This window comes from Myxocyprinus asiaticus, chromosome 29 (genome assembly GCF_019703515.2).
Source record: "Myxocyprinus asiaticus isolate MX2 ecotype Aquarium Trade chromosome 29, UBuf_Myxa_2, whole genome shotgun sequence".
Taxonomy (NCBI): domain Eukaryota; kingdom Metazoa; phylum Chordata; class Actinopteri; order Cypriniformes; family Catostomidae; genus Myxocyprinus; species Myxocyprinus asiaticus.
The window spans coordinates 29997332-30018385 of NC_059372.1; the positions used below are offsets into that span (position 1 = coordinate 29997332).

The window sequence follows — 21054 nt, forward strand, 5'->3', positions numbered from 1 at the left end:
ATTGCCAAAAGACATCTTTTTATTGTTTTTTTATTTATTTATTTTTATAAATTAAGATTTTCTAAGAAAAATAAATGCTTTGATTGCTTTTAAACAAGTTCAAGCCAAATTAAGTTTAATTAGTTTTGTTTTTTTATTATTATTATATTTCATAATTTTATCTGTGCACTTTTGTAATTTCCAGTTTAAGAAGGAAAGTTTTTTTTACTATTATTTTTTTAAATTATTATTATATTATGGCGATTTTATTTGGACATGTGATTTAAATGTTTAAAATAAGTCATGTATCAAAATAATTGTATGCCAACCCAATAGTAAAGCAGGAGGAGAACTCAATTAAAACATGTTTTTGGCTTCTTGTCTTATATCTCAAACTATTATTTCAAGAACTCATTCTTACAGTATAAGCGACATCAATTATTCTTTAGTTAGCGATTGTGCAAATAGAAGTTTCTTCTCCCCAGGTTTTCTGTATGAAAAAATAAAAACAAATAAATGAGGTGATGCGTTGTGTTGTTTTGAGGTCCTGTTTCAACAAACAGAAAATAATATAATGACAAACGACTAGGCAATCTCCCAATCAAATGTCCCATGCTTTGAATGTCAAAGACCAAGCTGGTGACTTCTTTGTTCTAGAAACTGTCTCTTTTCACACCCTTTTCATAAAATGATCGTTTTGAATCAAAGCAGCTGAAGAGCAGAGAGAAAATGGACAAAGAGTTCACGTGTACTACTGTGCATGTTTTCTGCTAAAAGATCATTTGCAGATTGAAATGTTTCCATCCATAGCAACCATAACACAAAAGCAGCATAATATTATTTTGTCTTTCCTTAGTTTTGTGTTGTGGCCTCATGTTTGTTTACAAAGGTTTTACCATTCTATTGTCTTACCAGCTTGTAAGATATTCACTATAAAAACAGACTTGTCACTCAATGGATTCACGTAAAGGTGCACTTAGTAATGAATGTACATTTGAAAAATAGGACTCCATATCATTAGCCAAATAAAAAAATATATATTTTACACGGATTGGGTCATCTAATGGGGGCCCACATGTTGCGATCACATATCCAGCTGAATACTACTCACTTTATCTTAGTAACCCCTTGTTATCGGACTTTTTCGCTCACAGAATCAATAATGGCTGACATTTCTACAATGGCATCAGTCATTGAAAACTTCTGTTTTTGTGTAATGCTGCATCCAGGCTGCTAGGTGTCACTGTAAGTCCAAGACAACTGCCATATCGGCTAGCGCAACATAAACAAAAAATACTGAGTGCACCTTTAAAGAGAGAGGAGAAATACATTTGTTTGTATCAGGCACTGCTTTCACTGCTTTAAAATGTTTCAGTTATATGTTATTTCCTCACAATTCATCCTCACATGGCTATTTGTATTGAATGAATATTTGGTAAGAACTTGTGCAGTCCATTTGCTGGAAAATGGCAACTTATATAGGAAATTCTATGAAAAAAAAACTTACATCTGTTGTGATTTGTTTCTAAATATTAACAGTTAGTTTACCCAAAAATGAAAATTCTGTCATTTTCTCACCATCATGTTGTTCCAAACCCATATGACACAAAAGGAGAATGTTTCAGACTGACAGCCTCAGTCACATCCACTTTCTCTGAATGAAAAGAAAAAAAAAAAAAAAAAAAAGATGCTATGAAAGGGAATGGTGACTGCTTAAAATCTCCTTTTGTGTTTAACAGAATAAAGAAAGCCATGTGGGTTTGGAACAACACTAGGGTGAGGGTGAACTATCCTTTTAATAACAACACTACATCTGAATGTACAATTGTGGTGTCAGCCATTTCAGTACACTGACCAAGAGGAACGTGTCTTTGAGAGGGCCTAAGAAACTGTACCACAAAACACACAAATAGACCATGTCAGTCAGGTCTGATCGAATACTTTAAATAAAGAACACAAATTGAAACCTGGATCACATTATGGGCCTCTCGTACAGGCTCTAAGGATTAAAGACTAGTCCATTCTACTGGATTATGCCACTATTAGCCTATTTTGTTCATCTCCTTTGATGCACATGGAAAAGTGAAAAAGCAAGGAACAGGGAAAGCTAAAGGGAAAAGCTAATACTTCATCTATTTTTTTATCAATATGATGCAAGATACATTATACTGTAAACCTGCTAGACATTTTTTTTTTTAATCCATCAGCAATTTTTAATACAATTATCTAAATTACAAAATTTACTGAAAAAAAAAAGCAACTCTAATACATATTTTTTGATGTGGTATTTCGTACACTGCAAAAAACAAAACAAAAACAAAAACAAAAAACAAATATATATATATATATATATATATATATATATATATATATATATATATATATATATATATATATATATCCTTGTTTTTGTTTTGTCTTTTTTCTCCCATTCACATATATCAGGGTTATCATTACAATGTATCTCTTTCTCTCTCTAAAATAAACACCTGCATAAAAGACATTATATATATATTTTTTTCTTTTTAAAATATATGTCAAGATCTGGTGGGCAGGATCTGGAAGTGAGATATTGTCACCATGGAGACTTAAAGGGACAGTTCAAATTTTGTCATCGTTTAGTCACCCTAATGTCATTTCAACCTAGTATTATTTTTCTTTTTTTGAAATGCATAAGAAGAACGTCTAAGTCTAAGTGTCTAAATTTATGTTTTCCATACAATGAAAGTGGATGGGGATTTTTACTGCCAACCTCTAAAAAAGCATGTTAAAGGGATAGTTCACCAAAAATGTAAACTCTCTCATCATTTACTTACCCTCATCATGCCATCCCAGATGTCAATGACTTTCTTTCTTCTGCAGAACACAAGCAAAGCTCTGTATTTCAGCTTTGTAGGTTCATACAAAAAGTGAATGGTGACCAAAACTTTGATGCCCTAAAAATCACATAAAGGGCCACATAAAATTAATCCATATGACTCCAGTGGTTAAATCCTGTCTTCTGTCTTCTGAAGCGATAGGATAAGTGTCTGTTTCTTACCCACACTTATCATATCACTTCAGAAGACATGGATTTAACCACTAGAGTCTTATGGATTACTTTTATGTGGCCCTTTATGTGATTTTTGGAGCTTTACATTTCTGGCCATCATTCACTTGCATTTTAAGGACCTTCAGAGCTGAGATATTATTTAAAAAATCTTTGTTTTTGTTCTGCAGAAGAAAGAAAGACATATACATGTGGGATGGCATGAGGGTGAGTGAGTAAATGATGGGAGAATTTTCATTTTTGGGTGAACTATCCTTTTAAAAGTATTATAAAAGTAGTCCATAGGACTTGTATGCTATATTATGAGTCTTCTGAAACCATACAATAGCTTTGTGTGAGGAACAGAGCAAAATTTAAGTCGATATTCACTGTAAATCTATCAAACGTAAATTGTAGTCTTGATATAAAACACGTCACATCAGGTTTGGTCACATGACACGACTGCATATGAGATTTGTGAGCACTGACGGACATGTTTGTCATACAAACCCATCTATGGCTAAAGAAAACTTTGAAGTCATACGGTCTACCTTTATGATACCTTTATGGTGGTATTTTTGTCCTTTATGGAACTTGGAAGTAAAATCACCCACCACTTTTGTCGCATGGAAAACAGAAGCTAGCACATTCTGCCAAACATCTAGTATGATGTTTGGAACAAAATCAGAGTAAATAAATGATTTTCAATTTGGGTGAACTATTCCTTTAAAATTAGTGCTGGAAGGAGGGAAACCACCTTGAAAGACTCAGATTAGTGTGGAGTATTCAAAGGTACTTGAAGGTTATTTGAACTTTGTGTGTGTGTCTAATGGCAGTCTTTTTTCCAAAAAGCGTGAAGGTAGAGTGGGGAAAGGGAGGGGATTTTAGTGGGTCACCATGGTAACCCAAAGAGGTCAAGTGCCTTCGGCTGTAAACAAAGTGCTTCTTTTGAGAAAAATTGTAAACCTGTAAGATTTAAACGTATATATATTTTTTGCTTTAGTTCTGTCAGTGGTCACATTGTACCAAATGATCAAATTGTGCAGTTTTTGCCCTCATCGCCTCTCTATTTTTAGTCCCTCTGTTTCGCTTGTGTATAAGCTTAGTTCTTTCTGACGAGTGAATTTGTACTAATACAAATAAAAATATATAAGAGCTGAAAGAACACTTATTTTTTTAGATAAAATTTTCATCTAATGAGGTATGCTGTATAATATGTTTGAAACGGCTTTTGGGGTTGTTGAAATATTCAGTAAATAATAGCTTTTTTGCCATTTTAAACCAATTGTACTCCTTTATTCCTTCACTAATTCTTTCCCTCCTGGCCATGAAGACGGTTTTAGTTTAAGGGCAAACAACTATTACCTGACTTTTCACTTAGTAGAATAGAGACAATATAACAAGTCAGGTCTCACATTTGAAAATGAAAAAAAAAATATTCTTATATCACTTCAAACTAGTCTTTCAGAGTCTCAAAGGCAGATTATCTTTTCTACATTAATCTTTTTTCTACTAGTATTATTACTTTATAAAGTATGCAGTACCATGACTTAAGGCCTACTGATGCTGCTTTCTAACTACAAAATCGTAGGAGAGGGGATGGCGGGAGAGGTTCAAAAGGGTATTAAAAAAATCACAGCTAAAATTCGGACAGCCTAAATAAAAGCTCCATGATATTTCCTATGCTTGTTTTCCTCCAGGCTCATTAAAAAGCTCTTGTGTGCTTTTGTTAAGGCTTCTATGTATTCAAGTGTTCTATCTCCCCACCCCTAGGGGGAGCTCTAAAGCTCCTCTGCCCTGAGCCCTTGTGGAGGCCGGGTTGGGACCTCATTGAAAGGCCTGGTGAAATCGAGGCAGAGTGGTCGTACTGAGGCTAGAGCTGAACACTGGTGGGAGTGGGTGCAGAGGCCCAAGACTGAGGCCCCCATCAGAACCTGGCTGCTCCTGAGGTTGAGGTTGCAAAGAGGTAAGAGGCACCGCAGCTGTGGCATTGTGTGGTTCAGCAGCATGCACGGATGCTGACGATGATAAGGAAGAAGAAGAGACCGCTGAGGAGGTGGAGTAACCCATCACCAGTCCTCCTGAACTCATGGGGGCGCTGTAGGGTTGCAGATTGAGTGGAAGAAAGCCTAGCAGATGAGAGAAGTCCATGTTAGCAGCACACAACGACTCCGCAATGACAGCAGGGCTCTTGGACATGAGGAGGTCCCCGCAAAGGTCATCTGACAATCCCGGTGGAGGTTCCAAACCCTCCTTATTGGGCGAAGCTGCTGAGTGGGGGTCGACCGAGGGTGGCGGAGGAACTGGGAGCCCGCTCTGTAAATCCATCAGGAAACTCTCCATCTCCACCTTCATGGGCTTCTCCAGCAGGTATGAGGTAGGTCCGAGCTGGTACTTGGGCGGTACTTGCAGGTGCTGCTGTTGCTGGTTCTGTAAGGAAGGCTGCTGGTGAGGGGGCGGAGGTGGGGAGTGGTGGTGATGGTGAGGATGGTGATGGTGATGATGGTGTGGGTGATGGTGGTGCAGTGATGAGGGAGGTTCCATATGGCAGCCCATCCCCATGGCAGAGGACAAAGTCCCAGAAACTAGCGAGTGATGGTGGCCCACACCCGGATTAGCCATGGCCTGGAGATGATGAGGGTTGTACATTCCCATGGGGAAAGGGGTGGCACTGGGGAAAGGCTTTGCCATCATAGAGTCCTTGGTAGGTCCAATGCTACACATCATAGGGCTTATTTCTTCTTTCACAGCACAAGTTGGAGAACCAGACCCAAGTAAGCCCAACATATCCGGAGGTTCCGTCTTGATTTTCAGCAGCTCCTGTGAGTGGCTCTTCTTGACGTGCCGCGTCAGATGGTCCTTTCGCCCAAAACGCTGGGCACAGTACTGGCACAGGAAGTCTTTGCGGCCTGTGTGGACCACCATGTGTCGGCGAACATCCTTTCGAGTGTAGAAGCGTCGATCACAGTGGTCACAGGGGTGTTTCTTTTCCTTGACACCACCAGACGACTTGCCTGAGTGGCTCTTGAGGTGCTCCAGGAGTAAAGGCGTGCTCTCATAGCTTTGCAAACACACCTTACAGGTCAAATCACCGGCTGTGGCCGAGTGCATGGCCATGTGGCGCTTGTAGCCCAACTTTGTGTTATAGTGTTTGCCACACTCCTCACACTTAAAGGCCTCTTTGTTGGGGTCGTGAGTCTGCAGGTGGTTTTTCAGGTGATCTTTGCGGTGAAACATCTTCTCACAAAATGTGCACTGGTGAGTCTTCTGTGGGGAGTGTGTGGCCATATGTCTACAAAGGAAACAAAAATGGTCTTTAACCAAAGACTGCTGCAAATAATTGCATTTCTATTAAACTACTGCATTCAGTGTGTTCAAGTAAGCAGCGTAGACAGAAACAAGGAGAAAAGTTTGCATCAAGTCTGATGTGATGTTTGCATATCATCTAATGGGAAAATTTACTAAACAAATATTTAAAATTTAAATGAAATCTGTCATGTACATACACTCAATCGATAAGGAGTGTTGTTAAAGAAATATTTGACCCAAAAATGAACATTCTGTCATAATTACTGTAACTCACGCTCATGTCTTTTTAAACCTGTTTGATTTCCCGGTGTGATATCCTGGTCCGTCTATTTAATACAATGGCTTAAAAAAAGGACACTAAAAGTATCATTAAAGTAGTCCATGCAGCTCGTGCATCATATTCCAAGTCTTCTGGAGGCATTTTGGTGGAAAACAACCCAAAATGCAAGTAATGTGTCAGTGAAAATCTTGACATCCTTTGAGCATTCATGAGTGCATGAGAGAAGCTTGTTCACAGTGGCACGCATTCTCATGAACTATCCATTGCCAAAATATTAATTAAAACAACTCCTTTTGTGTTCTGCATAAGAAAGAAAGTCATACAGGTTTGAAACAACTGTTTTGGGTAAACAATTCCTTTAAATCTGGGTCAAAATCATTGCACTGACCTACCTAAAGAGCTTATATTTGGAGCTGAAAGCCTTGGGGCAATGGGGCTGGGAACAATGGAAAGGTTTCTCTCCTGCGTGACAGAAAGCGTGAAGCCGGAGCTTATCCTGCGAACTGAAGAGGGAACCGCACACCAAACACTCGTTCCCACTGCCTCTCCCTTCCCTCTCCCTCTCTCTCTCGTTCTCGATCTCTCTTTCCGTCCTCCCTGCAGCGGGACCTCCAAACACTTTGGTGGCGGCTCTTCGTTCCTCGTCCTCCAGCGTCAGATTGGCAATGTGGTGAGGGGCATCGGCGGTGGCTGCCATGGCAGCCCTAGGGTGCCGTTGCCATTGAAACTCGGCCGTGGCTGCCCTGCCTTCCAGGCTCTGGTTCAATATTGCGGTGGCGTGTAAGGTAGCGTATACGCTTTTAAATCGTCTGCTATCTGTAAATACAGGTGTGAACAGCATATTGGCATGTGTTACAACAAGGTTAATTGAATGCTCTTTTAGTTGTAGTTATAATTGTGATAGGAATGCCATTAATGTTTTTTTGTCTTACACACAGGGAGACAGCGAAACACAGTGCTTACCCTTTTGTATGTGCTGAAAATTTGTCTCCCAAAAGAAAAGTAAGTGCTTTGCCGTTTTTTTTTTTTTCGCTTTTACCTTCACGCTCTCATCCAGTCCCACCTGCCATGACTGGGGCCGATTATGTGGCAATAGCTCTCATCATCATCTTCAACCTTGCGTAAAAGATAAAGAAGATATATATAAGTGATGTTTGTCTTACATTTTTTTACATCAAGTAATTTCTTTCTTCAGATATTTAGAAGGTCCAATCAAATTGAAAGCACAGTCAGAAATTGCCCCGAGCTCAAGGAAAAATGCATCTGAAAGTGACAGTGATATTTCAAATGTGGGTGGAAAAAATTCCCCTTACTGAATCCTGCTGTTTTACCTGTTATAAACTGTTTGTTCACATTTAATATTTTTTATTCTATTCTATTCTAAGCCTGTCCAGTAATGTGTTTAGTGACAGCAGGGTTGGGCTGTAACGGAATACATGGAAAGGTGTTACATATTCAAAATACAAAAATTAAGTAACTTTTTGTAGCCCTCGTAACATTTTCAAGCACCTGATTTCAATAAAGTTTTTCTGAACAATGTAGCACACTTGTCCTCTCGCTCTCCCTTCCCCAGAGCAGTTGCAGCATGTGAGCAGTGTTGCATGCCAAATTCTGCTCATTTGAAAACAATACTGAGGGTTAAAATTATAGCATCGCGTGCTGTTTTTTGGGGAGGGGGATACTTTAAAAATGAGCCACAGTTACCAAAAAGATTTGATGGTAAACACCGGATAATGAAAATACAACGTCTTAGTCATGCACTGTATAATGATGCTGGGATTGAATATCTGGCAAATATCCACACCGGAATGTTGTCTTAATCAGCGCTCTATCAGTTGTACACCAGAATCAATACAGCCACAATTTTACACAAATACTACATTTGAGTGCATGATACAATGTTTCCCGCGATTGTAATTGCTGTATAAATACATTTATTTAACATATCGTACGAAGTGATTCACAACAAAATCTAAAATTGACAATTAAAATCAAAGGTGTAAAAGAATTAAAAGCACCCCAAAAAATAAAAGTGTCAGTAATTAAAGAAGTATAAAATACAAAGAATAAATAGGCCTAAACATAGAAGCAAGCCTATTTAAAATCATTCATATGCTGCATTGTTGTCACAAGACCTCACTCTTTTGCATGCTTAATTTCTGCAAGTGGCATCCAGTTATGAACTTGGAAATATGGTTAATTTGCATTTCATATCCAATTTTGTATCAAAATTTATTTATTTTTGTAAGTCCAATCAAATAATTGGTAAAGAAGATTTAAAAACAAAGTATGGTTAAAACATTAAAAATACCATTCTGAACATTAACAAACAACCCTGCTTTGTAGCTACAATGTCACAGCTAGGGGCTTTTGGGTCTTGGAGGTACATTTTCTTGCTGGAAAGTGAACGAGATATTGTAGTTGACCGCAAACTGCCCCGTTTGCCTTCTGCCTTCCATAAAGAAAACATTAGCATCCAATTCCACATCTAATTTAAAGAAATGAAGGTAGTGCTAAGTTCATGAAATTTGCTGACAAATAGCTAGCTGGCTGTTTAGCTGTTTAGATAAGATAATAATGATTTATAAATATGTATTCTAAAAGTATTCTTGTGATCTGAATACGTTACTTTTTTATCTGATGTATCGGAAAACATTACTGAATTCATTTAAGAGAGACTATTTTGTTTTTAGCCCAGAATAATTTCTTTTAAATTGATATTATCCAAAAACCATTTATATATATATATATATATATATATATATATATATATATATATATATATATATATATATATATATATGGTTGGGTTTCCCATTCATAATTTGTATTTTATTTGTAACATCCATTCAAAGCATTGGCTGGACACTGACTGGACATTGAAGCAGAATTTCTTGCATCAACATTTAGGTGAAACCAGCTGCCTGCGGGCATACACCGTAACTGCTTTATAACAACTTTGTCACTACGCTAGCTAGAGGGCAGTAATGTATAAAACTGCTAATAAAAGTGACAGCAGTTTACAATTCACATGGAAAGAACCTCTTTTGGTAAACTGAGCCACTATCTGATTCTGACTTGCTAGTAGTCTTGTTATTAACAATTCATTTGCTCACCTTAATTTGCTTTTCAATGTAATGCAAATCGTGGTGTACAAAGCTCACTTTGTGCGTCCCTGGATGTTCTGTCTTGCATGTGTTTACATGCACTAATTTATGAAATAGTATATGGCTCCTGTAATCCTAAGGCAAACACAGACACAAAGCTGCCTCTAGGGATGGCAAATAATTAGCCCTTAAATAGCACTACCTGATACACACAAATATTTATAATTCCTTAAAACCCTGAGGCAAAGTATTACATGATATTATCTCATGGTAAAAGACACGAGTCCGTGTTGTTAATAGCTGATTTAACATTGTTTAATTTTTTTTTTATCATGGTTTACATCTATTTTCTTTATTGGCATTAGCTTTACTGGTATTATCTCAAATTACAGACAAGAAATGGCACACCTACATACAATGTCAAGAAGATCTTGTGATACATAGTTATCTGGCAGACACTTTTCATTCAAATTTGCCCTTTTGTGTTCCACAGAAGAAAGAAAGTCTAAGGGTTTCGGAGCAACATAAGGAGAAGTGAATGATGACAGAATTTTCATTTTTTGGTGAACTATACCTTCCATCTTTCACAAGGAAGGAGAGCACTAAATACAGGTGTAACGTGGTCCAATAAATTTCGAGATTTGTTCACCTAACCACATTCCCACACCTGTTTTTTCCTATTCACAAAACCGCACTCTTACACGTCGTGTAAACATAATAGCTGATTTTTTTCATTTGCTATTGGAGCAAATGGGAACGCAAAAATTTGCTGTGGTCTCTCATTCACCGCTACATAAGTTTACCCTTTATATTTTCTGATAGTTTCTGTGCTCCAAACCTGGAAATGTCAAAAGAGTCCATTGGTACATTAGTATGGAGTAGGCTGTTAACATAATCCACTAACATCCCTTTTAATACAATACTTTTACTTTAGTACAAAGCATTTAGAATAAGTATGGAGTATTGTCCCCTGTTGTCTCTTTCCTGACTGCTTTCAGAATCTCTCATTTACGTAACCTAAAGTCAATTCCCTTTTTAGGCTATAGTTCAAAATCTATCAGTCCCCTGTTGACCACAGAGTTGCTAATGTGTCAAAAATGCAGTCACATGAGCCTTAAATAAGTAAACTTTAACAAACACAAACATACACAAAGGTTACCCCCTGGTACACAATGGAATTCATAAATGCACACTAAGATGTTTAGAAGAATATCTCAGCTCTGTAGGTCCATGCAATGCAAGTAAATGGTGACCAGACCTTTGAAGCTCCAAAAATCACATAAAGGCAGCATAAAAGTAATTCATATGACTCCAGTGGTTTAATATATGTCTTTTGAAGCAATGCAATCACTTTGGGGTGAGAAACAGATCAATATTTCAGTACTTTTTTACTATAAATCTCCACTTTCACTTTTAAAATGTGAAAGTGGAGATTTATAGTAAAAAAGGACTTAAATATTGATCTGTTTCTCACCCACACTTATCATATCGCTTCTGAAGACATGGATTTAACCACTGGAGTCATATGGATTACTTTTATGCTGCTTTAATGTGATTTTTGGAGCTTCAAAGGTCTGGTCACCATTTACTTGCATTGTATGGACCTACATAGCTGAGATATTCTTCTAAACATCTTCGTTTGTGTTCTGCAGAAGAAATAAAGTCATACACATCTGGGATGGTATGAGGGTGAGTAAATGATGAGAGTGAACTAATCCTTTAAGTGTGCACACATGACCTGAAGAACGTATAGGTTCACATGTTTATTAAAGGGATAGTTCACCCGAAAATGAAAATTTTGTCATCATTTACTCACCCTAATGTTGTTCCAAATATGTATGTTGTTATTTTTCTGTGGGAAACAAAAGTTGAATTTTCTGAAGAACTTTCACAAAGCTATTTCAAATCATCCAGAATTGACAAAAAAAAAGCACATCATTTTGCTGTCAACAGCGTTGATACGGCATTTTTTAATCTACGCATGAATGCAGGCTAAACGCAAGCTTCAGCAGAGCGGAAGATTATCAGTGAATAACAACTTACATTTTAGTCTGTTCCTTACACAAAGCTACCGTATGGCTTCATAAGATTTGAAAAATACAGCATGAGTCATATAAACTACTTTTATGTTTTTGTTGTGTTTTTTCCTTTTTGGAGCTTTACAGACATAGTCACTATGGACTGTCATTGTTTGGCTACAGCTGTGAAGATTTTTCAAAAATTGCTACTTTTGTGTTCTACATAAAACATAGCAGCGTTGGGGTTTTGGAATGACATAATCACATAACTTTCATTCATAGGTTGATCTATTCCTTTATGGGTGCATTTATTTTGTCAGGTATTCTGTGTGTGCATGAAAGTACATTTAAGCAGTATGATTATCCGTATGTATATGAATAAGAGGAAGTGACAGCTGTGTGGCGCTGCTGCAGTCGTCACACAGCAGGGAGGGTGCAGGGGGATGACACTACTCCATTCAGCTGCTCCAGGGAGCCCTGCTCCATTGTGATGCTGCTCCACCACAAACATTCCACATGCACACATACATCCCATCCGTCACGCCTGCAACCAGCACATTAAACATGCTGGATCCAAACAAACTTACACAAATGCTCCAAAAGCAATTCTATTAATAGAAAAGAAAAATCACAAATTAGTTCTCTTTAATATCTCAATTGCTTCTCCTAGACAACAATGATATAACATGGAGAGCAAATTGAAACTTTTGCGACAGTCCTTGCTTCTTAGATTTTCCTCCTGAGAAAAAGGACCCATTCATTTCACGTGTGTCTCATATGAGTTTCAAAAGAGATCTGAAACTCATATGGAATCAAAATTAGGATTAGGATGAATTTCTCACCAAATCAAAACTTCATCCAAATCAAAATTATATCAGCTATACTATCCACATTCATTTTATAGCTCTATGCTCTTTCTCTGTGTGTCAACAATTGTCTCATTGTGTCTGTTTTTGTTTTTCCTAAGGAATTTTAGAATAAGTGGAGAATGTTAGACATATTGCTATCCTCAGTCACCATTCACATTCACTGCATCTTTTTCTTTTCATACAATAAAACTGAATGGTGACTGAGGCTAACATTCTGCCAGACATTTTGTGTTTCACGGAAGAAAGAAAGTCATATAGATTTGGAACAACATGAGGGTGAGTAAATGATGAGAGAATTTAAATTTGTGGGTGAACTATCCCTTTCAATAAAACATCTGAGACATTCTTTAAAGGGATAGTTTACCTAAAAATTAAAATCAACTCATTTACTCAGCCTCATGCCATCCCAGATGTCTTTTTGTTGTTGTTGTTGTTGTTGTTGAACACAAATAAAGATTAGATTTAGAAGAATACCTCAGCTCTGTAGACCGAAACAATGAAAGTGAATGGTGGCCAGACCTTTTAAGCACCAGAAATCATATAAAGGCAGCATAAAAGTAATCCATAAGACTCAAATGGTTTAATATATGTCTTCTGAAGTGATGCAGACACTTTGGGTGAGAAACAGACCAATAAATCAAAAAATAAATCTGCACTTTCACGAAGTGAAAGAATGTGAAAGTGAAAGTGGAGATTTATAGTAAAAAAATTACTTAAATATTGATATATTTCTCCCCCACACCAATTATATCGCTTCTGATGACATGGATTTAACCACTGGAGTCATATGGAATTTATTTTATTCTCCCTTTATGTGATTTGTGAAGCTTTAAATGTCTGGTCACCATTCACTTGCAAATTACTTGTAATGACCAATAGAGCTTAAATATTCTTCTAAAAATCTTCATTTGTACTCAGAAGAAGAAAGAAAGTCATACACATCCAGGATGGCATGAGGGTCAGTAAATGATGAGAGAATTGTCATTTTTGAACTATCCCTTTAAGTCACCTGATCTATGAAAGAGCAACCTCTGAGCAATAACATTTTCCTCTGGCTACTTTCCCTCCAATTTTGGCTTCACATTTAATCCATTCTAAACAACAACCACAACAACAGCATCAAAAACGTTACCCGTTAAAAAGTGACCACATTTTTTTCACTAGCTAGTATAAGTTTGCAACATTTTCCTCTGGTTTACTTTTGTATCAGTGTATCCAGGTGATCTGAAAGGTTTTTGAGTATTTCATTTGAGTTTGGCAGATCGGTTAGTGGGGGTGGGTGGTTTCTGACCATCCTCTGAGAAGGCCACACAAACTCTGCTCAGTGAATGCTGCCACAGAGGGGGAACTGGGCGTGCATATTGCCTGTGTGAGAGCGTCTGAGGTGTTGTTTTGAGATTAAAGGGTTTTCACATTCCTCTGGTCCAGGGGTCAAAGGTCACCGTGTACACCATGCTGCCTCCTGTGTGCAGGTTTAACCCCTTCTGTCCAGTGGTAGAGTAAGAGAACAGCTAATTCAAGGTCACAGACACAGTAAAATAAAGGCAGTGTGCCCAATTCTGATCAATTACAGTGCTCAGAAACACTGTAATTGGGGGTCATTGGGATTTTCAAATATTTGCTTATAAAGCAACAGAAAGTAATTCAACAAAGGCAGAGTAAATCAAGCAGACTAGTAATTTTTTTAAGTATTAGATTTAAAAAAAAAAAAATTGCTCATAATTATTATGATTATTAAATTATACATCTGAATGTAATAAACAACTTAAAGCTTATTCCTATTTCTATCTTTTTAAATCACCAAATCTAAACATTAATGTCTAAAACGTTGCATTTTTTAAGTTCAAATCAGGGCATTTAAAAAACCTAAACTGTATTGATAAGCATCATTCTATTTTACATTATAAATCAATCAATCCATCAATCAAATGTATATACGTATATTCAAAAATTTTTTTTAAATGTACATATTTCAATTTCATAATATAACTGAGTAATCTTTGACAAAATAAAATAAAATACAAACCCTTAACATTTCAATTGTTATTCATTAATAAAAAATAAAAAAAAAAACAATTCAGTTTGATTGAATTTTGTTATGAAATTGAAATGCGTAAATCTTAAAAATAGGCTAAAATATTTTTTGAGTGTATATAGTACCTTGTTGTGTAGTATAGCATTTACATTACAAAGAAAGATGTCAGATTTGTTAGTTCTAGAACTATTTTATCTTTATTGTCTTTAACTTAAAGCTATAGGGCTAACAGTGCAAAGCGTTGTAGGATTACAGTCATTTCATTTAAATAGCCAGGTATTGAGATTTTAATTAATACACTGATAATACTGTTATTAATGTGTTTTATAACCTTTATTACTTGCATAATTTTCCATTGAAAACTTTTAAAATAGTTGCAGACCGAATGAATTTCAGAGCCTTAAATAAATAGTTTGTTTTTGAAGTTGCACACAAAGATGATCTCAGCTGAAATTAGGACTGCCTACTCTGGTCATAGAGTGGAGATTACAAATGCAAATGTTTGCAAAAAATCCATCCAATCAGAGAGCCAATCAAAAGGTCAGTGAGTACATTTCTGGTTAACTTCCACCAGGAGGTAGTGACGGACTTACAAACAAGAATAATGATTTGATTTGATCTACACACATGAACAAACCTCCCCTTTCCTGGGGTCATCAAAGTGCAAAATAAACCACATTGATCTCATTAAACTTAAAATATTAAGCATGGAAACCCTGTCAGTGTTAGAAAAAAGTTCTCAGACCAAATTCAACCACTTTACAACTCCTCAGGAAATACCAAAACTTTAATCTAGTTAAGGGCGTAACATTTGCACCAGCTGGCTAATTAGCAAATAAATCACATTTAACTCATAAAAACAGATAAAAAAAATCTTTTTTTTTAAGAGAAAGTATTATATTTACACATGCAGATGCATTGGCTGGCTATTTTAACGCAAGCCTCAGTGTAAAGATTGTCTTAGCATGTCTTGCATCTGTGTGGGTTTTTTTAACCGAGAGGCACACGACTCACAACGTGTTCCGGAAAAAAACGTAGTTGAGTTACCAAAAATAGCCCCTGAATTCAACATACTAAGCTAAAGTGACAACAGCCGTGCTCTAGAGAGGCAGAGATGATAGAAAGTGAGAGAGAGGGATGAGTGAAAGTACGAGAGTGTGGTAGTTAAGCAAAGCAACAGATGGCACGGAGAGTGAGAGACAGAAAAGAATGTCAGAGAAGGAGGAAAGAGGAAGGAGAACGAGAAAGAGAGAGGAGAAAAGAAAGAGAGGGAGGAGCTCCTGGTCAGTGATAGTCACACAGAGTCCAGAGGGGAGGATGGCCAGTCATGCTTTACTGACCACATTGACATGGGATGACAGTCAGAGGAAGGGGGAGCAACTGCAACAGGAGATCCCAGATATGAGATCTGCAGGCGAGAGAGTGTTATCTTCAGGTTCAGGAGCTTAAACACAAACAAGTGCAACTTTTAACCTGAGGGCCGCTGTAAAAGGACAATGCAGCATCTAGAGATAAGCCGATAATCGGTTTTACTGAAATTTCCTCTTTCTACATAATCAGTTATCGGTTCTTAAATGGGTTAGTTCAGCAAAAAAAAAAATTATGTTGTTATTTACTCACCCTCATCCAGTAAAGTGTATAGCCACAGCCTGTGCGCCAATTAATATTGTGGAGGATGAGGGTTTGAGAGATTTAATGCGCATTGCAACAAATATGCAACCTATGGGGACTAGTTCTCTCAATTGGTCAACCTCCCACTTACACTAGGAAACGCTTAATGTTTCTTCAATAAGTGCTATTTTAGTGCATTTATATCTTTATATAGTACTGACTGGCATTTTCAAGGATTTGGATATCTTTTTATATCCTTTTCCATCTTTATAAATTTCCATTACCTTGTTACGCAGGTCTTTTGACAGTTCTTTTCTGCTCCCCATGGCTCAGTATCTAGCCTGCTCAGTGCATCCACATGAGTACTAACAAACTCAGTGACTATTTATACACAGACACTAATTGCAATTTAAAAAGCCACAGGTGTGGGAAATTAACCTTTAATTGCCATTTAAACCTGTTTGTGTCACCTTGTGTGTCTTTAACAAGGCCAAACATTCAAGGGTATGTAAACTTTTGATCAGGGCCATTTGGGTGATTTCTGTTACCATTATGATTTAAAAAGGAGCCAAACAAATATGTGATAATAAATGGCTTCATATGATCACTATCCTTAAATAAAAGACATATTTTCAAAATCAATGCCAAAATTTCACAATTTCTGCCAGGGTATGCAAACTTTTGAGCACAACTGTACCGTCTGCTAAAATGCACATATCTTGTTTAAACAGATGTAATAAACCAGCATCCTGTGGAGCGCACATTTATCTACCTCTAAAGCACGTATTTTAACAGCCTCTCATCAACAGTTCCCTGTCACTTTTCTATTGATAAAAGGCAAATATCAATAAAACTTGTATTTTATACTGTTTGCAAATATGCGGATATCTTGTTTAAACAGATGTAATTCACGAACCTCACGAAAATCCAGCGTTTTCTTCCTGTCGAGTGCACATCTAATATCCTCTGAAGCGCGTATTCTATCAGAATCAAAAACTTCAGGATCAAAAGTTCCTCTGATTCACAAATCATGACGACAATCCAAGCAGGCGATCCAGGCTGTTTAAGCAGTCAGGAGATTGCTAGATCCGCACGTGTGTGAGTGCAATTTCTAGACTGTGTCCGAAACCAGAAAAATGCTGCCTCCGGAGACTGTATATGACATAGGTGTCATTCGGAGACCAGTTTCCTTAAGAGTTCCATTCATTCAAAACAGAAGTCAGTTAAGCTATTAACTGATTAGGCAGCAAGGTAGCAAGTCAGCTGCCTATGTTTTCGGATGCAGCCCAAGGTAAAAGCACTTCACGTGTGCTATAAGTAAATGTCTTATTCACTATGCACTGTATGTACAATTGGTTTGATTCAGTATTTTTTGAGAAAATGTGATTGTTAACGTGGACATGCCATCCATGGTTGCTGGACTACTGTGTGTACTGTTATTTCCTTCTTCCTAATATATTAAAAATTTCTTCATGGGCAAATAAATTACTAAAATTTGATGACTAAACAGAAATCTGAAGAAACTGCTATCTACCATTTAAAATACTTTATTATTTTTTAGTTTTGTGTGAAACTGAGTAAATATAGTGCTAAATAAGAGTTTATTATTATTATTTTTAGCAATTTTATGTTTATGCTATTTACGGCATCGGCCATTAAAAAACCCATATCGGTCAACCACTTAACACCAGTAATCTAAAACACAAAATACAAACACTCCAAAACGGTGTCCTACATTTAATTTGTCAGACTCAATGTCCAGTGTAAAGAGATGTGATTTCAGACGTGACTTAAAGTGTCGCAAACTGTTTCTCCAGAAAGTGAAGCTTCAGAAAAAAATACATCATAATAAAAGCATATTTCAGTAATAATAGTAATAATAATAATAAGAATATATCACAAACAAGACTGATATTGAATAAAAGTTTTGCAAAAAATGCAATGACATGTTGAAAAGTTCTATTTTCACTTGTTAAAAGTTTTAAGAGTGAATTGATTAGGCACCATTTTGATGATGAAATTAAATTAAACTAAAACATGGAGTTCTGGAAAATAATAATAATAATAATAATAATAATAATAATAACAAAAAGAAAAACATGATTTGGTAAAGAATAAAACAGATTTCAATAGGACGCTACTTAAAACACTTAAGCAATGCATCCTTAAATGGGAAACACTTGAAGGAAACATGCATTTCTTTTAATTTATTATTTACATTGAAATGCAACTTTTTAAAAAGGCTAAATGGGTGTGTTCAATAGCATATTGTCATATTAGCATATTAATGCTGTGGTGCAGAAAATGGTATCGAGAACCGTGAAATTTTACTGGTATCGGTACCGACTACTGAAATTTTGGTACCGTGACAACACTAGTAAGAAAACATTTGAATACTCATCAGATCACATTTCTCTATAATACTGGGTTTACTGGTAAAAGCCATATGAGAAAAAATAATAAACCCATTTGGTGGGTCTCCAAAAACATCATTACATCACTCTGCATTCAACAGAAAACAACTGCGTTCTCAGCTAAATTGATGTTATATTTCATGTTTTTTTTTTTTTACTTATTTTTTATTTGGAATGCCCAATTCCCTATGCACTTTCAAGTCCTTGTGGTCGTGTAGTGATTCGCCTCAGTCTGGGTGGCGGAGGACAAATCCCAGCTGCCTCTGCGTCTGAGACTGCCAACCTGTGCATCTTATCACGTGGCTTGTTGAGCGTGATGCCACGGAGACATAGCACTTGTGGAGATTTCACACCATCCACCGCGGCATCCGTGCTCAACTCACCATGTGCCCCACCGAGAATGAACCACATTATAGTGACCACGAGGAGGTTACCCCATGCGACTCTACCCTCCCGAGCAACCAGGCCAATTTGGTTGCTTAGGAGACCTGGCTAGAGTCACTCAGCACGCCCTGGGTTTCAAACTAGCGAGCTAGTGAACTCCAGGGGTGGTAGCCAGCGTCTTTTACCACTGAGCTACCCAGGCCCCCCTTGTTATACATAACAGCCATTCATACCATTCATGTGTAACTGAAATGCTTACATTTAGCATTTTAAGCTATCTTATTATTTATTATTATTAATAATAATAAAATAAATACTTTTTATTATACACTGATTACATTTGGCAGACGCTTTTACCCAAAGCAACTTACAATGCACTCAAGGTATACATTTTATCAGTTTTTTCAGTGTTCTATGGGAATCGAACCCATGATCTTGGCATTGCTGGGGCTATGCTCTACCAGTTGAGCTACAGAAATAAAATAATAATTCAAAATTGGTTCTGTATTAACCAAGAAAAAAATTATTGCAAAAAACAACATATCTGTTGATCTCTTGTGTAACCTATTTCAGACTAGTAATAACAAGTAAACACCAGCCTAATTTCAAATGCACTTTTTTCACACTCTGTTCAACACACTTTCTTTTCCCCACCCACTTGGGTCCTGTGGCGTTCGCTGTGACGGACAGGTTTCGCTTCCTCAAACAGTGTCCGTTTGGACTGTACAGAGAGCATAGTGGGGTCGTGAAGAGCGGAAAGCTAATCCCCCCCCCACCCCACATCAGCACTACCACAACCAAACTCTCCTCACTGACACAGAGGCAAAGCCCTGCCAAACCCTCAAATCCCTGACAGTTACACTACACTGGCCCAGGCTACCAACACGGGATGTGGCCACAATGTGCACCATCCCTGCCACCCTCCACATTAAACACATTCACCAGCCTGGGCGAAAACACAGGGACACACAGCTAAACTCAGCTTGCTGTGGTTGACCGTTACAGCAGGGCAGCTAACCTCATCTCCCCTTTGTCTCATTATTACAGCTGAGTTGATTGGTACATGCACTTAACATTTTACAATTGCTCAAGAGGACAAACAGTATAAAAGTAAACAAACACAATTCAATTATTTGTGTTTTATGAATTTTGTGCCAAGGCAGATACTCAATTTTAAATATGCCCTGATTAAAATGGTTCTTTGTTCTTAAAGGAATAATTCACCCAAAAATGAAAATTTGCTGATAATTTACTCACCCTCATGCCATCCAAGAGTTTCTTTCTTCATCAAAACAGAATTTAAGATTTTTAGGATTTCATTTCAGGCCTCCTCCTTTAAACAATGCAAGTGAATGTACTCCATTTTTATGACGGTCCAAAATGCATATTTACAATACAATGACGCACTTCATGCCTCCTCCTCCACCTTTCCAACGAGCTTACATCATCCCTCTCATGAGCACGCATCACAGAGATGTACGGATGCGAATATTTGTAGTTAAAAAGTATATAAGTATTGTTTTGTTTCTAAAAATAATCAATCCTTTGGGTTCAGAAGAACTTTATTTGTCGACTGGAGTCATGTGGATTATTTTGATGTACCCAAAATATCCATTTTGGACCGCCAAAAAATGGAGGACATTCACTTGCATTGTTTAGAGGAGAAGGCCTGAAATGAAATCCTAAAAGTCTTAAATTCTGTTTTGATGAAGAAAGAAACTCAGATATATCTTGGATGGCCTGAGGGTGAGTAAATGATCAGCAAATTTTCATTTTTGGGTGAACTATTCCTTTAACATATATTTAAAATTATTGTTAAAACCATGGTGAACCAAAGTTCACCCCAAAATGTACATTTTGTCATCATTTACTCACCCCTACATCGCTCTGAATATTTTTCTTCAGCAGAACACAAAATCAGATATTTTGAAGAATCACAAAGTTGCTCTTTCCCAATGGAAGCATTTGGTGACCAGGGACAGTCAAGCTTCGAAAAGAACAGAAAAGCACCAGAAAAGGA

General features: G+C 37.0%; 1 protein-coding gene across 4 annotated transcripts in view; it reads right to left on the bottom strand.

Annotated features, from left to right (window-relative positions):
• Positions 1-3094: 3094 nt before the first annotated feature.
• LOC127420376 (zinc finger protein PLAGL2-like) overlaps positions 3095-21054 on the bottom strand; it is a 57268-nt gene continuing 39308 nt past the window's right edge. The window contains exons 2-4 of one of the 4 annotated variants that reach the window (XM_051662628.1): positions 7636-7712; positions 6989-7412; positions 3095-6299 (exon numbers count right to left, since the gene is read on the bottom strand). In XM_051662628.1, coding sequence (XP_051518588.1) covers positions 4835-6299; positions 6989-7293 — 1770 coding nt within the window. In that variant the 5' untranslated portion in view covers positions 7294-7412; positions 7636-7712 and the 3' untranslated portion in view covers positions 3095-4834. Of the gene's footprint in view, positions 6300-6590; positions 6801-6988; positions 7501-7559; positions 7713-21054 lie in introns of those variants that run through there. The other 3 variants (XM_051662627.1, XM_051662626.1, XM_051662629.1) reach the window with 3 other exon arrangements.